The 16,066-nt window shown below is 53.3% G+C and overlaps 1 protein-coding gene across 1 annotated transcript; it reads right to left on the reverse strand.

Moving 5' to 3' along the window:
• Positions 1–8,630: 8,630 nt before the first annotated feature.
• SLC35E4 (solute carrier family 35 member E4) lies at positions 8,631–15,371 on the reverse strand. The gene is made up of 2 exons (XM_028124770.1): positions 14,060–15,371; positions 8,631–9,606 (listed from the first exon to the last, which is right to left on the reverse strand). The coding sequence occupies exons 1-2, from the start codon at positions 14,670–14,672 to the stop codon at positions 9,173–9,175; spliced, it is 1,047 nt and encodes a 348-aa protein (XP_027980571.1). The 5' UTR covers positions 14,673–15,371; the 3' UTR covers positions 8,631–9,172.
• Positions 15,372–16,066: the final 695 nt, after the last annotated feature.

The raw sequence follows: 16,066 nt of genomic DNA on the forward strand, positions 1-16,066 counted from the left end.
AGAAGTCTGGTTGGGCTTGACTGAATCTTTTGCTTAGGTTCTCACTGGCCAAAATCAAATGTTTCATAAGGCTGAAATCACGTGCTTTTTTTTTTTTTACTGGAGGCTCTGGGGAGGATTCTGCTTCCAAGCTTATTGAGGTTGTTGATTGAATTCAGTTCCTTGTAGTTATAGGACAAAGGACCCCATTTCCTTACTATCAGCTGAAGGCTGGTCTTTTCTCTTAGAAGCTGCCCACATTCCTTCAAATGCTATCCAGGGGGTTGAGTCCCTCTCACGCTTTGAATACCTCTGACTTTTCCTTCTATTGCATCTCTCTGAATCCAGCCAGAGAAAATTCTCTGCTTTTAAGGATTCGTGTGATTAGATTAGGGCTGCCCAATAATCCGAATAATCCTGATTTTAAAATCCATAACCTCAGGGGCACCTGGGTGGCTCAATCGTTGGGCGTCTGCCTTTGGCTCAGGTCATAATCCCAGGGTCCGGGGATCGAGCCCTGGAGCCCCGCGTCAGGCTCCCTGCTCCACGGGAAGCCTACTTCTCCCTCTGCCACTCCCCCTGCTTGTGTTCCCTCTCTCGCTGTGTCTCTCTTTGTCAAATAAATAAAATCTTTAAAAAAAAATAAAGTCCATAACCTCAATTAGATCTGCAAAGTCCCTTTTGTCATATAGAGTAACATTCACTGTTTCCAGGAAATATGGCAGGGACATCTTTGGAAGGGATGGGCATTCTGCCTATCACAGTTAATTTCTATTGATCTATCTCAAGTTCACAGAGTTCCCTCTGTCCATCTCCATTCTGCTATTAAGGTCATCCAGGATATTTTCAAATTTTGATGACTATAATTTCTTAGTTTTAAATGTTCTATTTGGTTATTTTCTGTATCTTCTATTTTTCTTCTAATTCTTTTTGTCTTTTCATTTGTAAAGTCTTTTTCCAATTAATTCCATCCAGGTCATCTCAGTGTTCAGACTTTCTTGGTTCTTTGTATGTAGAGTAATTTTGGATTGTATCCTGAACATATTGAATATTATGTTATAAGACTCTAGGTCTTGGTTAAATCCTATGGAAAATGATGAATTTTTGTTTTAGGAGGCAGTTGACCCACTGAGGTTCAGTTCTGATCTGCCTCCTGTGGACTGGTAAAAACAAGACTACGAGCACAAAATGGAGTCATTTATGCTAAGCCTCATGCCACCAAACTGAGACTTAAATTAATTACAGTTTTGGCCCTACCAGAAATGGAATCTTAAACCAGTTGGTCAGGAGTTGCCTGATCAGGGCGCCTGGGTGGCTCAGTCAGTTAAGTGTCTGCCTTCAGTTCAGGTCATGATCCCAGGGTCCTGGGATTGAGCCCCACACTGGGCGCCGTGCTTAGCAGGGAGTCTGCTTCTCCCTCTGCCCTCCCCTTCCTACCGCCCCCTTGTGCTCACTCTCTCTTTTTCTCTTTCTCTCAAAAATAAATAAATAAAATCTTTAAAAAAAAAAAAAAAAAAAAAGAGTTGCCTGACAGGACTAGTTAGATAATCTGCCTGATAGATCCTTGCCATCCCCTAAAGAAAAATAACCTTGCAATATCCTACCCACTTTTTTGCCTAAAATAACTTCCTTATACCTAATCCCATCTGCCTATAAAAGTCTTTCATTTTGTACAGCTCCTTAGAGCGCCTTTGTTTCTGCTGGATTGGATGCTGCTAGATTCATGAAGCTTTGAATAAAGCCAGTAAGATCTTTAAAATCTACACAGTTGGGGCACCTGGGTGGCTCAGTCAGTTAAGTGTCTGCCTTCGGTTCAGGTCATGATCCCAGGTCCTGGGATCAAGCCCCACATCAGGCACCCTGCTCAGCCAGGGAGCTGCTTCTCCTTCTCCCTCTGCCACTCCCCTTGCTTGTGCTCTCTCACGCTTGCTCTCAAATAAATAAAATCTTTAAAAATTAAAAAAAATTAATAATTAAATAGAAGCTACACAGCTGAATTTTGTGTTTTGAAAGGGCCATGGTTCCTGGCACCTGGGTGGCTCAGTCGGTTAAGTTTCTGCCTTCGGCTCTGGTCGTAATCCTGGGGTCCTGGGATCGGACCGAGTCCCAAACCGGGCTCCCTGCTCTGTGGGGAGCCTGCTTCTCCCTCTGCCTCTGCCTCTCACTCTCAATCTGTCTCTCATGAATAAATAAATAAAATCTTCAAAAAAAAAAAAGTCTTTAAAAGGGCCATAGTTCCAACGTCAGTTCAATTTTCAAAACGTTGGCAATACACTTTAGATCTGTCCTAAGTCTGTGCCACCCAGGGGTCAGTCAGAAATCTGGGTGGTCTACCTAGTTTAGTTCTGAAAGTCATTGGAGTACTATTTAGAGTCAGATCCATGCATGGAGCCTAGCAGTTCATATGCAACTTTATGGGATCCATGTCTCCAGCTCCTTCCTCTCTGTGATCTCCCCCACATTTTCGAGTGTTCAAGGCCACCCATTCCCAGGTCCTCCAGCTGGAGATCAGGGCCTTTGGTCTCCCTGCTCTGCTGCACACATTCTGCGACTGGGTCTGCTCTGGAGCCAAGTGACAGGATGAAGAGAGAAAAGGCATTGGGAATTCCTTCCCCTGCCCCACACTCCCTCCCTCCATACATTCTTTTCAGGCCACAGTTCTTTTAGTCTGAGAGGATTCCCCTCAGAATTTTAGGTGATTTCCCAGCTGCCATTGCCATCAACTTTGCTGCTGCCCTGAGTTTTAACTTGAGCATGAGGTTTGCCTGGGGGCAGGGCAAAAGAAGAGAAAAGGGAAAAAGAAAAAAAAAAAAGGTTTCCCTTACTTTGTCCTTAAGGGACCCTCCTTTCTACTCCTCAGACCAGGAAGACAGAGCTTCTTGGGGTTTTTTTTTCCATGCCCAGTGCACAGTTCCAGGAGCCACACTGCCTTTGAGACCAGGCCAAGAGATACAGGAACAAAAAAACAAAACAGGAAGCTTACCGCCAGATTGTTTATACTTCAAGTTCTGATTCCCTTCCCCAAACCACCTGCTACCATTTCGTTTTCTGAGCCCTCAGAGAGCTGCTCCATTCGGTCCAGCGTTTTTAGTTGCATTTGGGGGAAGGACAGATGATGCTTACTCTATCTTACTCAGAACTGGAACCCCAAGAAATTTATTTTTAAAGATATATGTCCACTTGTGGAAAAAGGAAAACAAATATGGTCCATCTACAAGACTATTTTGATAACCAAGTCAATATTTTGGTATAGTGGTATATTTCCTTTCATGCATTTTTTTCATAGTGGAAATCTAATTTTGGATCCTCCTCTTTAAAATTATTCTTTTTAATTTTCTGAATTGGTTGTGGTAGGATCAAGATTTCATATCCTAAGTGGAAGAGGTTGAGATTGAGGGCTCTTGAGAGGGTCCCCTTTTCCCAAATAGTTCACTCTGTTCCTTCAGACTCGGTAGCCCTTTACTCAAACAACCTAGGCAAAGTAGGTCATATTGGAGCTTTACCATATCCTGTAATAGGAAAGAATGAAATGATTCTCACAGCCCAACATCCTGGCTTGGAGCAGGGATTCCAGGTCTCTGTGATTTTATGAACCTTTAACTTACCCACTTTAAAAGTCTAGAATTTCTTTCTTTATGATGAATGAAAAAATTAAATTTGGTTTAAGAAGTTTCTGTGAAGTTCATAATGCCCTGTCAGAGAAATAGTGACACGCTAGTGGCCCTGGGGATTTCCCTGAACAACCTCTGTTAAAAGGGTGATCTCATTACAGATCCCAAGGACAGGTAGCTCTTGACCCTGAAGCACACAACCCTGTTTACCTATATCCTGGGATGTTACATCCAAATGCCTTAAGAATCCATCCACCTTCACCTCTGGATTTAGGATCTGTATCACTTAAGAAGCCTGAAAGAGAGTCAAAAGGTAGATTTTTATCCTGCCTTGTTACTTCAGGCAGACCCTGGAATTTTTCTGGAATTCTGCCGACTCCATAAAATGGGAGTCACAATGGCATCTGTGGTGACCCTAAGGGTGTGTCCCAGAGACCTCCAATTACAGAAAGTAAAACTGACCAAAGGCAGTGTGAAATCTATCACCGTGTTTATACTGAGGCTAGACTTCCCTCGGACTCCTTCTAGCCAGTTCCTGAGCACAGCAGGGATACTAAGGCAGACCCATTCCTGGGAGACGTGGGGCTCCTCTGGTTGCCTTCTTTGCCTCAAGAGCTCTGATGGCCATGCTGAACCTTCCTTAGACCACAGCATGGTCAGGAACGTGTCCACCCAACCTTGCTCCCCTCTCTCCTCCACTCAGAGTCTTACATCATGGTCTGACAGGTCTCCCAGCCTTCCCAGCTCCCTTCCCATTTTCTCTCACAGATGTTTGCCCTCATAAAACCCTTGCACTTTTCTTTCCATCTTGGTGTCTGCTTCTCAGAGGACCCAGAGTAAATCACCATCCTGCCCACCTCTCAGAGGTGCCAGGAGACACCCCAAAGCAGAAAGCTTTCAACATCTGTAAAAGCCTCTTGCCACAAATGTTTCTAGACTCCCCCGTGACAAAACATTTGTAATGCTTTTCCCCTGAAGACAAAAAAAATGTTTTGCTGCCTGAGCTGGGAGACACCCGGCTGGCAACTTCTGTGGCAGACACTCCCTGTGAACCTGGGCCAGACCCTACATACCTCCATAACTTCACACCCTGGCTCTGTTCTCTAGAGCAGAGTTCGGAGCAGGAAATGGCAGAATCCCCAAAATTCGCAGATAAAGCCCTAACCCTGCTGTTCCCCGCTTTGCATCAGATTTTTGCTATGGTCTGAATATTTGAAATTCATATGTTGGAAACCTAATGCCCAAGATGATGGTATTAGGAGGTAGGGGCTTTGAGAGGTCATGAGGTCATGAGAGTGTACCCATCATGAATGGGATTCATGTCCTTATAAAAGAGGCCCCAGAGAGCTAGTTGCCCCATCTGCCGTGTAAAGCTACAAAAAAGTGACGCAGAAGAGGCCCCGCACCCAACCATGCTGGCACCCAGACCTCAGACATCCAGCCTCCGGAACTGTGAGAAATAAATTTCTGTTGTTTATAAGCCACCCAGCCTGTGGCATCTTGTTATGGCAGCCTGAACAGATGAAGCTAATCATCTTGGTTCTTCCTTCTCTTTGGGCTTCAGTTACCTCATATGTATGACAAGGATTGAACTAGATTTGTGGCTTTCAAACAGGGTTCATGGGAAATTTGGCAGAGGTGTCTCAGGGGTGAGGGGTTTCCTCATTCAGCTAAGGTGCCTCAGCTTTGGCTTGTTTGATATTGGGCTCCAGCATAAGATGCACAGACAGGGTTCTTACACCAGAGAAAATTTACGTACAAAGAGCAATGCCCTGCTGCACCAGAATCTACCCAGCTGGGATGCTGGCAGTGCTTAGAGAAGGAGGGAGGGGCACATGATGAGTGGGCAGAAGGGTGCCTAGATACTGGGAGGTTCCATCAGGCACAGGGAGTGGGGGTGGCCTCATCTAGCTGGAAGAATCACTGGGAGTGGGCTTGGAGATAGCAAAGCATCCAGGGCTTCAAATACCAGACCAAGGAGCCCAGACCTTCTCCTGTCTGTGAGTAGGGAGCAAAGAAAGCAGCCTCCAGCCCTCACTGAGCAAACATTTCCCAAGTGCCCACTATGGGCAGGATCCTATAGTACTCTATCCGGGAGGACACACAGGTGCAGCCAACAAAATCCCACCTGGAGCAGGAGACTCCCGGACTCATTCCCCATGGCCCCAAGCTGTGTCCCCCTCAATCTCTCACTCAACAAACACTCACTGATGTGGTAGCCAGCCTGAGCTGACCTCAAAGATCCCCTCTTCTTGGTATTCATGTCCTTAGGGTAGTCAAGGTGGGAGGGCCCATACTGGATAGGGTTGACCTAAGATATCAGAGAAATGACAGTATTAGAGTTAAATAATAAATGAAGATATTAGAGAAATGAGTGTGACTTTTGAAATTGGGTCACAAAGGATATTGTGGCTTTTTGCTCTCTTTATCACTCATTTTGAGAGAAGCCAACTACCATGTCATAAGGACACTCAGGATGCCCTGTGGAGAGGCCCACGTGGCAAGGAAGCGAGGCCTCCTGCCAACAGCCATGTGGATGACTGGTCTTGGAAGTGGACCCTCCCGCCCCAGTCAAGCCTTCATATGACCCACAGCCCTGGGCGACATCCAGAACTATTCCACTAAGCCACTCCCAAATACCTGATCCACAGAAACTGTCAGATAATTCATGTGTGTTGCTTTAAGCCATAATGTTTGGGGATAATTTGTTACCCCAAATCTATACATCTGATGGTACTCTGTGCTGTGCCCACGACACTGTCCCCACTGTCCTCTGGGCCACAATACCTCTTCCCTGATCTCTCTACCTCCTGTCGATTTCCTCTTCCATTTCCCCTCCACATAGGATCCAGACCAAACTAAAGGGACACTCTCAAGAAATGTGTGTTGAACAGGCTCTTGCCTGCTCAAAGCCTCTCCCATGGCTCTATATTGTATAGTGTGTTCTTTCCAGGAAGTACTGGCAAGTGAGCAGGGGCAGTGCGATGGTAGAGTTTCTGGCATCCCTGAGCTGATTTGGGAACAGAGCAGAAAGCAAGAAGAGCCCTTGTTTGCTCTTGCCCCTGGAATGACAATCCAAGGGCCCCCTGGGGAGGTTGGGAGGGGCCCCCTCGCAGCTGGGGCTGAGACAAGGCAGGGGCTTTGTTCTGAATCCACAATGGCAGGATGCCCAGCACAGACCCAGATCCCCGGCTTCCTCCAAAGCAGGGCAAGGGGGTGGGAGCTGGGGCATCCCTCCCACTGTGCTCTAAGAGCAAGCCCCCAGAGTGGAAGGCTGTGGGGGAGGGAAGTGGCTGGTATGAAAAGCCTTGGGAAGGAACTAGGAATTCTGTTAGTTCTCTTGTGAGTCAGTCTGCTAACATTTCTTGAGGACCTATTAGGTTTCAGGTACTATTGCTAAGTACTTGCCACACATTAGCCCACTGCAGCCCCCTCCCCAAGCTAGCCAGGGTTCCGTTCTACTGCTGCCGCCACTTAACACACAGAGGCACAGGAGGAGAAGGCCCTTGCCTGGGGTCACACAGCTTAGACAAAGCCAGAGCTGGGGTTTGGACCCAGGTCGGACCCCTGTTCCTGACTAGTATTCTCTTCCACCTACTCTGTCCATAGCAGGCCCTGTGCTGGTGCTGGGGAAGACAGTGGTGAGCAGGACAGCTGTCTTGGCCCTTGCCAGAGCCCAGGCTGGTGGGGAAGAGAAGTGATACACTAGTTCTGACAGTGGGATGTGCTCAGTGCCCAGCCTGAGTGCAGGGAGCTGGGGTGACCTTTAGCTGCGGCTCTCAGCTCAGCTTTGCATGGAGCAGGACAGAGGTAGGGGTAGGAAAGAGCTTCCCAAGGAAGGTGACATCTGTTCTCCTGGGGACAAGGCTTCCCTGCAGGGACTGGATACAAAGATTGAGGCTTGGAGAGGTGGAGTGACTTGCCTGAGGCAATCCACTAGTAAGAGGCAGAGCCTAGAGGGACAGTGGCCTGGGATGGAAATCACCCACCAAGCCCTTCTTACCGGTTATTCCAGCAATCCTCACTGCCCACTCCCAATGACCCTGTGACACCAAGAGAGACCAAATGGGTCACACTGTGAGACAGGGGGCCAGGATACAAACCCGGGTTTTCTGATAGGGCTTTAAACATGACCTTGAGGGAATCTCCTCAATGCTGGAGAGTCCCCAGTCTGGTGACAAGCCAGCCCCAAGGTCAAGCACGGCTCTGATTCACCCCTGCCCTCTGCCCCCACAACCACCAAGGGCTGGCTCTGATCTGATGGGGTTTGGGGGCTGGGGTAGGCTCACCCTTCAGCCAAGCATTCCATGGGGGTCCAGGAGCCAGGGTGAGGGTGCTGCAGGGAGGCTCCTACTCTGGCAGAGGGGCTCCCTGGAAAGAGAAAGGGTCCTGAGTACTAGTGAGGCTCTGCCCACCCAAAGACATCTAATCTGTCCTGTCTGGCCAAGCCTCAGAGTGGAGGCTGGAAATGCCCAGGCTGCACAGGGACAGGGCTGGGTCAGCGGCATCTCTGAGTCACAGGCAGGGTGGGTAGCGAGTGACTCAGCCTGGGCCCACTTCCCCTCCAAAAGGCCAGCCTGGATGGAGGCCAGGGCCAGGAAACCCTGCGCCTGTCCTTCCTGGGCCAGGTGCCTGAAGGAAGTCAGTGAGGATGGAAGGTGGAGCCCAAGGAGAGGAGAAGCGAGACAGGAACCTGGTGAGGCCGCTGGGGCCAGATCCTGATGGTCTTGTGGTCTGGGGCAGGAAGTTCTGACTTTGTTCCAGGAGTAGTGTAGAGCCCCATGAGGTGTGTGTTTTAGAAAGAACCTTCTGGGGCTATGTGGAAGGTGGAGTAGAGAAGCCAGAGCAAAGCAGGGAGGAAGCCACTGCCACCATGCAGAATGTGAGCAATGGTGGCCTGGCCAGTTAGAGAAGGGGACCCAGACAGGCCATGATGGGTAAGGGAGGATGTCCTCATTTCTGGGTGGGCAGCTAGCAGCCAGTGGGCCCAGAGCTCTCCCTGGATTTCCTTGGCTGTCACTCTGAGGAATGACACAGGTATACAAGCAAAAATAGTTTATTTGAGAATGGAAGACCCAAAACTGGGGGGCCCAGGGGTGAGGCTACAGCAGCTGCCTGGAGTTGGCAGATGACCCCAATCCCCAGGGGATCCCAGCAACAAAGAGACCCTTCCCTGGGCCCCCTAGCTGCCTCCCCCACTTCCTGGAGGAAGGATTGTGCAATTGCCAAGAATCATCATCGTCGTCATCAGAACATGGTGAAGTTTTCAAAGTTTGGCCAGCAATTTTTGGAGTAGTAGTTGATGCTCATCCTAATAATCAGTCCGAGAAGCACAGTGACTGTGCTAGGTCTGGACCCACCATCCAGTGGTGAGTGAGGTCTGTGGTCAGAGGCAGGCAAGGGACAGGAGGTGGTTCTCTCCGGGAATCCCCATTCCAGCCTCCAAGGTGGCCCTTCCAGAAGGCCCCTCTCTCTCTCCCCTGGCCCCAGTGGCTGCCTGCTTTCTGCTTTTCCCATGGCCACTGGCCAAGGTTGGATTCAGGCTGGGGCTGTCCCAGGGAGCCCAGGTGTTCCCCTAGGTCTCAAAGACCTTTGCCAGTCCGGCCCCTCCTCCAGAAGCCCCGGCGGGCAGCCCAGGAGGCCACAAACTCGCAGTTGTGGTAAAGGAACATTCCTGAAAGGGTGAGTGCAATGCCCATGTAGCTGAGGGCACTGAGGCGGCTGCCAAACAGGAGTCGGGACAGGATGAGGTTGCCCACGACAGTGAGGTTGCCCAGGACGTGGACGGTGAGGGCGGAGGTGAGAGCCAGCAGGGAGAAGCTGGCCAAGTTGTAGAGCACGGACAGCAGGCAGCTGAGCAGGACGCAGGCCCAGAGCTGGGAGCTGGTGGGAGCGGGCGGCAGGGCTACGCCCGCCTCCAGCACCAGGGCCGCACCCGCCAGCAGGCAGAAGCTGGGCAGCGAGGTGGCATACAGCAGGGTCACCGCGTCCAGACTCTCCTCCTGCAACAGGGCACCTGCAAGCAGGACAGCAGCCATCAGCACCCCGAGGGAGGCGATCCCCACCCCACCTGACTGACCCGGCAGGGGCTCAGGGGCCCATCACCCCGGAAACCTGCCCCAGTCCCTCAGGCAGAATTAGTGGCTCCTGCTCTGTAACACGACAGTCAAGAATCCAGTCACATCACCTAGCCTGTGACCTGCGTCCGCTCCTGACCAGCTATGACCTGGCACTTACCCTTCGTATCACCTGCAGAGTTGGGTGATAACACCTCATATGCAGCGTTGTTGTAAAGATTAAAATAGATGACACTTATAAAGTCTTTGTAAGGTAAGTACTTACTGAATGTAAAAAGGTAAATAAATAAGCCTGTTATCATCCACTTCAAACTGCCTTCCGCAGTTTGAAGCAGCAGCAATAAGCTGCTTGTGATAGCCAAACGATCAATAAACATGAAATGTGGCTCAAAAAAAAAAAAATCTTGGGGGGCTCCCCAGGCCCTGGAGAAAAATATCCTAGGTTCTTTTTTTTTTTTAATGTTTTATTTATTTATTCACAAGAGTCAGAGAGAGAGAGAGAGAGAGGCAGAGGCAGAGAGAGAAGCAGGCTCCCCACCTAGCAGGGAGCCCGATGCGGGACTCGATCCCAGGACCCTGGGATCATGACCTGAGCTGAAGGCAGATGCTTAACCATCTGAGCCACCCAGGCACCCCCAAATATCCTAGGTTCTTAACCAGGTTGGAAGGCCCTATGCCAAGTGACCCTGACCCCACCTTTCTTGGGTTCAGTCCCCACCCACCCACCCACTACCCCACACTGCAGCGCCCACCACCATAGCAACAGACAGGCCAACAGAAGGTCCCAGCTCTGCCACTTCCTAGCAAAAAAAAAAAAGAGTTTTACAATAATAAATTGGAGTCAAATGGCGAGTTCATTCATTGCTTCATTCACTTATGACCCTGGGATGACGGGAGAACAACAAGAAAGTCATTGTTTGCCCTTGGCTGTCACTCACTGTTTATAACTGATAATCAGCATCTTTTGCTACCAACACTAAGGCTTGTCGAGATGAATCCAGGACTAAGAGGAAACCTTATGGTTTTGCAAGGAAAGAGAGGATCCTACCAGCTTGCATATGTGTGAATGTGTGCATGTGTTTCTATGCTTACACATGTTACTACCCAGCTGTTCACAAAGGAAGCAGTGCCCATCATCAAAGTCAGACACTGCTCGGGTGAAATGACAGTATTTGCACACTGGTGATGATGTTTTGGGGCCTTCTCCTAGCTTTGGTGGAGAGAGATGAGTAACTGATGGAGGCCCCCTCCCAGGGCTCTTGGAGCCTCTGTGCATTTTCTGACACACGCTTTCCAAAGAGCCACAGGGGTGCTTACTCATAGGCCAGAATAGGAAAACTGTATTTCTCTCTCAATTTCATTTTGATGTTTTGGCTTTGTTCTCTAGGCAACAGTCCCTCCAGCTCAAGCATTTCTAGAAATGAACAGATAATTGGAATGCTTCCTGCTCCCTTCACTCCAAATTTAGCACTATTACAAGCGGCATGTGGCTTGTACGTTAAAGGTCCCATCACTGGAAGGTGTCTAGGTGAACCTCACCGCCTCCAAGGTGGCCCTTCCAGAAGGCCCCTCTCTCTCTCCCATGGCCCCAGTGGCTACTGTGAGGTAGCCAGGCAGGAAGGTCCTAACCTCCCCACCACCCCCAGCCCCTTGTGCCCATTCTACATCCCACCCAGCCCTCTGCCTGCCCTCCCTGCAGCCCAGGGAAAGAGCAGTGATCCTCTGCCACAGGCCACTCGCCCCACCCAGGGCCCCCAAATGCCAGCCTGTGGTCCTGCCTCCTTAATGACCCCTCCCCGGCTAGCCCCACCAAACCCTCCATTTCAACTTCTCCTTCTCTAAAGGCAATTTTGTTTCAGCATCTGAACACACCTAGGCTTCTGCCACAGACAGACAAAGGTTCCCTAGACCCTCTGTTCCTATGGCTGCTGGGTTAGCCCATCTTTGCTCTGTCACCAGCTGTGTGTTATCACACAAGTCACTCTAGGTCTCATCTCCTCGTGTGTAACAACACCGCCCTCACAGGAGCGTGCGAGGTGCTGAGCTCAGGGCCTGGTGCCCGGCGGCGACTGCTCGCCACGGCAGCTGTCATGATCCCCCACGCTGCTCCTGCCGGCTGCCACCCGGGCCCTGGCAAGGCCTGCCTCCCACTCCCAGAATGCTCTCTCCTCTGGTCTCCCCAGGAAGAAGAAAACTGCCCCCGACCACACCTGTGCCCACCTTGGCTCTAGAACTTTTCTCCTGCCCTTGTAGTCTCTGCCTCTGAGTGCATCTCCCCACCAGCCTGAGAGCTCAGGCAGGGATCAGGTCAGGCTGCTCTCTGATGCAGGTGGGTACAGCTGAAAGCAAGTTCAGCAAGCTGGCACCCCTCTTCCCAGCCTCTCTGGGAGCACAGCCCCACCCTGGGCCTGCAAGCGGCCCAGATTGGAAGAAAGAGACTGGCCCTGCCCACGGCTGCCTGGGTGCTCCTCTTCCTGGACTCTTACCCCTACTCCATGCAGTCTGCTCTCAGCCTACCATTTACACTCTAGTCTGAATCTGGAACCCCTGGAAGTAGAAACCTTCTCTTGTCCAAAACTCACCTCACATCCTGGCTCCGGTCTGTTCCTCCCCATCTCTGCCAGGCTCCCATCTCGGTTGGTGGGGCCTCCAGCCTCCTAAGCTCCCTGCTTAGCACCCTGAGCCATGTCCCCTAACCAGCCTGCCAATTCTGCTATCAGAGCCATTAATAACCCACCCACTGAAGGAGTACTTGCCTGTGCCAGGCCTCAGGCCAGGTGCTGGGGGACATGGAGAGGCCCAAAGCCAGTCCATGCCCTCCTGTCTGGTGGGATGCAGACAGGTAACCAAGTGGCTACAACACAGGACATCAGAGCTGTGACAGGGGAAACAGAGGGTATACTGTGGGAGCCTGGAGAAAGCACCCAACCCACCTCGAGGGCCAGGCGGTTGACACCTGGGAGAGAAGGAGGAAGCTGGCAGAAGCCAAGAAACATCAATGCCAGGCACCCACTGTTTCTGAGGCCTGGGTGAGAAGCAGGCATGCTGTGGGCCTGAAGACTGGGCTCTTCCCAGCCCTGTGACCCTGCTGGGGTGGGGGGGGGGGCAAGAGGTCAGATTTTCCACTTACCAACTCATGCTCAGAGCTCAGGCCCAAGCTCAGTCACCAGCTCTCATGTAACCCGAGGGCAAAAAGAGCACGGAGCTTTGGCCCTGCCTTAGGGCCCAGGAGGATGGGGAAGATGCGAGGGCAGGGCTGAGCTCTGCCGTCTACCTTCCCTTGCCTGCAGGCTGCCCCCAACCCCGGCCTATAGCACCCTTGAAGCCCCCCTCCTCGTTCTCCCAGGCCTAGGTCACAGATCTCAGAGCTGGAAGGGGAGAGAGCACGGGGCCCCTGGGACTCCATCAACTCCAACCCTCCTCCTCTGAACAGATAGGGAGACTGAGGCCCAGATAAGACCCAGATCGGCCCAAGGTTGACCAGCAAGTATGAGCAGAGGTATGGCTGGATCCCAGGCCTCCCCACCCCGAGTGGGCACCCTGCCTTCCCCCACATCTCCCTTAGGTTGAGGCAGAGAGAGGGTGGGGACTGTGACTCAGATGCCCCTTGAGACAGAGGGGAAGGCATCCTCTACACTCAGACCCAGTGATTTAGCAGGGTCTAGGCCTGGAGCCTCCACCTCCCCTTCTGCCCAGGGCCCCCCTGTCTCCTTTCTTCAGAAGTGAGGTCACCTGGGACAAATCATGAACCTCTAGGTCTCAGTTCCATGGGCTATCAAATGAGAATGAAGGTGGTGGTTGCCATGGCAATTCAAGGTCAACAAGGAGCATGGGGACTGTTACACTGCAGCTCTCAGTAAACATCAGCCCTTCCCAGACTTAGCCAAACCCCTCAGCTTCCAAATCCCAGCTCAGGGTCTCGCCCTCTTTCTCTCTCCTGGGTCCCCACTATCAGGTCTCCTTCAGGGTCCACAGCCTTACGCCACATCACTTGGACAGCACGGAGTCTGACTGCCTGGGTACAGACCTTGCCTCTGCTGCTCACTAGCCACATGACCCAGGGCAAGTCTCTACGGGTCAACAGGGACAACAGAGTGACTTCCTTCATCAGGGCAGTATGGAGATCCAATGAGATAAAGGGCTTGACAAAACATGAGACACGGATCAATGGCAAATTATTAAATATCGGCTGGGGTGTAGAGCCTAAGTTTGGGGCTTGGAATTCTCTGAGCTGTCGGTCCTTTCCCAGCCTCAGTTTCTGCCTCCTCCAAAGTCACGAACCTCAGTTTCTTCATCTGGAAGATGGGAAAACAGCCATACCCCTCACAGGGCCATCCAGGCCACACCCCCACCCCAAACCCCACCTTCTCAGCCAGTGACCCAGGCACTCACTCTGCTGGATGGACTTGAGGCCGCGGAGGCAGGTGGCAGCCAGCAGGAAGCCGCAGCCAGCAGGCGGTGTCCGGAGCTCCCCGGCCAGGCTGCAGGCTGCCCCCAGGCAGAGGGGGCCCATGGCGGCAAATTGCAGTGGGTGGTGGCGCCGGCCGAGCAGCAGCGCGGACAGGGCCAGCGTGATCAGTGGCGTGGTAGTGGTGGCCAGCTGTGCCAGGTCCAGGGGCACAGCGCTCAGGCCCACGTTGCCACAAGCCATCGAGGTGCCGAAGGTGAGACTGAGCAGCAGCACTTGGAGGCGAGTGCGGCGGGGCATGGGGCGCTGTGCCCCCCAGCGGCACGCCAAGGCTGCTGCCAGCATGTGTAGGGCGGAGAGCAGCAGGGGCCGTCCGAAGCCATGCACAGTGAAGATCCACTTGTTGAGGCTCGACATGCTGGCCCCTGCCAGCAGCCACACCAGAGCTGCCACGGCCACCCGAACCCGGCCAGGCCGCCCAAGGGCCTGCCGGGTGTCGGGCGGCCACTCGGGGGACCCAGCCGCCCGAGCACCACTAACCACTGCCTCCGCTGAGGTCATCCTGCCGTCATGGTGCTCCAGGGGGCAGCGACACATCCGTACCAGTGGGTCCGGGGCAGGAGGACGGCTCCCCAGTGACCAGCTCTGGGCCACCGAAGAGTCCCACTCTGGGCCAGGCCCGAGCGCAATTCCTCAGACAGATGGGCACTGCTTCTTGTACCAGGCCTGTGCCAGCCAAGGTCCAGGAGCTATGCGGTACTCCTGGCTCAGGCAGGGCAGAACCCAGGCCGAGCGGCTGGCATGCCAGCCTCTCCGGTGCTCAAGCCTGGCCTAGTAAGCTGCAGGCACCTCTGCCCGGTCCCAGGTGAAGTCTCCACTCTTCTTCCCGCTTTGAAGCCGACTCCACGATTAGGTGGAATCCTCGTTCCTTTTTCTCTTCGGTCCAGACCCCGCGACCCACTGCTCGTTCAGGCCGGGCCCAGGCCTGGCAGGGGCGATCCGGGAACCGGCTCCCGGTGGTGCCTGGTGGTCGCGGCTCGCTCCCTCCGACAAGTGCGCCCAGGCCCAGCGGCTAGCTGACACACCGGCCCGCGCTCAGGCCGGTGCCCGACGATGAGCTCGGCTCGGCTAGGCTCTGGCAGAGGCCTGCGCTCCAGCTCCGGCTCCTGGCGGCTCCGGCTCTCGGCGGCTCGGGCTCCGGCTCCGGCTCCTGCAGCAGCTCCAGCCAGGCTTCAGCCCCGGCGGGCCCCGCGGGCGAGGCCCCGCGCTCTTAGGCCCCGCCTCCACCGCCGCCGCCCGCGCCCCACCCGGAAAGTTGAGCTGAGCCCCCAGCACCGCCCCTGGCTAGGCCCCGCCCCCGGAGCCGGAGGGATGTCTCGCTCCTCCCCCAAGCCGCCCGCTCACAGCCCCCCCCGCATCCGCCTAGCAGTCCCTCCATCAGCAGAGCCCCCCAGATGGAGTGGCCAGGCTGCCTGTCCCCTCTCCCCTAGCAGTGGGGAATCAGGCCTCTCCATATCCAGCGCCAAGGCAAGCCCCCCGTAGAGACCTATGCAGTGCGGGGACAATGAGGTGCCTTTCTGAGGGAGCCCAATAAAACCCCCAGCTTCACCGGGGACTGCAACTTCAAGGACCCCCGCCCAGGGACCCTCATCCCAGGACCAGTCTCGGGGCCACCCGATCTCTGGCCGCAGTTATTCCGTGAGACCTCAGCATCCAGACGAGTTGGACCACCGGGCCCCTTAAGGCCCCTCCATAGCCCCTCCCTACTCCCACGCTTCCTTCCTGTCCCAGCCCAGGGCCGGCCCCCTCTAGGCAGACACCGGGAACTGAATCACCAAGGCCACCCACATTTGTGGAAGCGGGGTACCAGCCAGCATCTATCCCTGGCCAGCAGCTCCTGGGCACTCAGAACTGACTCACAGCTGGACTTCCTGGGGTCCACCCTCTGCCCCCAGCCCTAGCAGGACAAAGAGCCCTGGGTGGGCTGGCAG

Source organism: Eumetopias jubatus, unplaced genomic scaffold, assembly GCF_037043125.1.
Source record: "Eumetopias jubatus isolate StellerSeaLion01/CBP00866 unplaced genomic scaffold, mEumJub1_p1.0 scaffold_16, whole genome shotgun sequence".
Classification (NCBI taxonomy): Eukaryota; Metazoa; Chordata; class Mammalia; order Carnivora; family Otariidae; genus Eumetopias; species Eumetopias jubatus.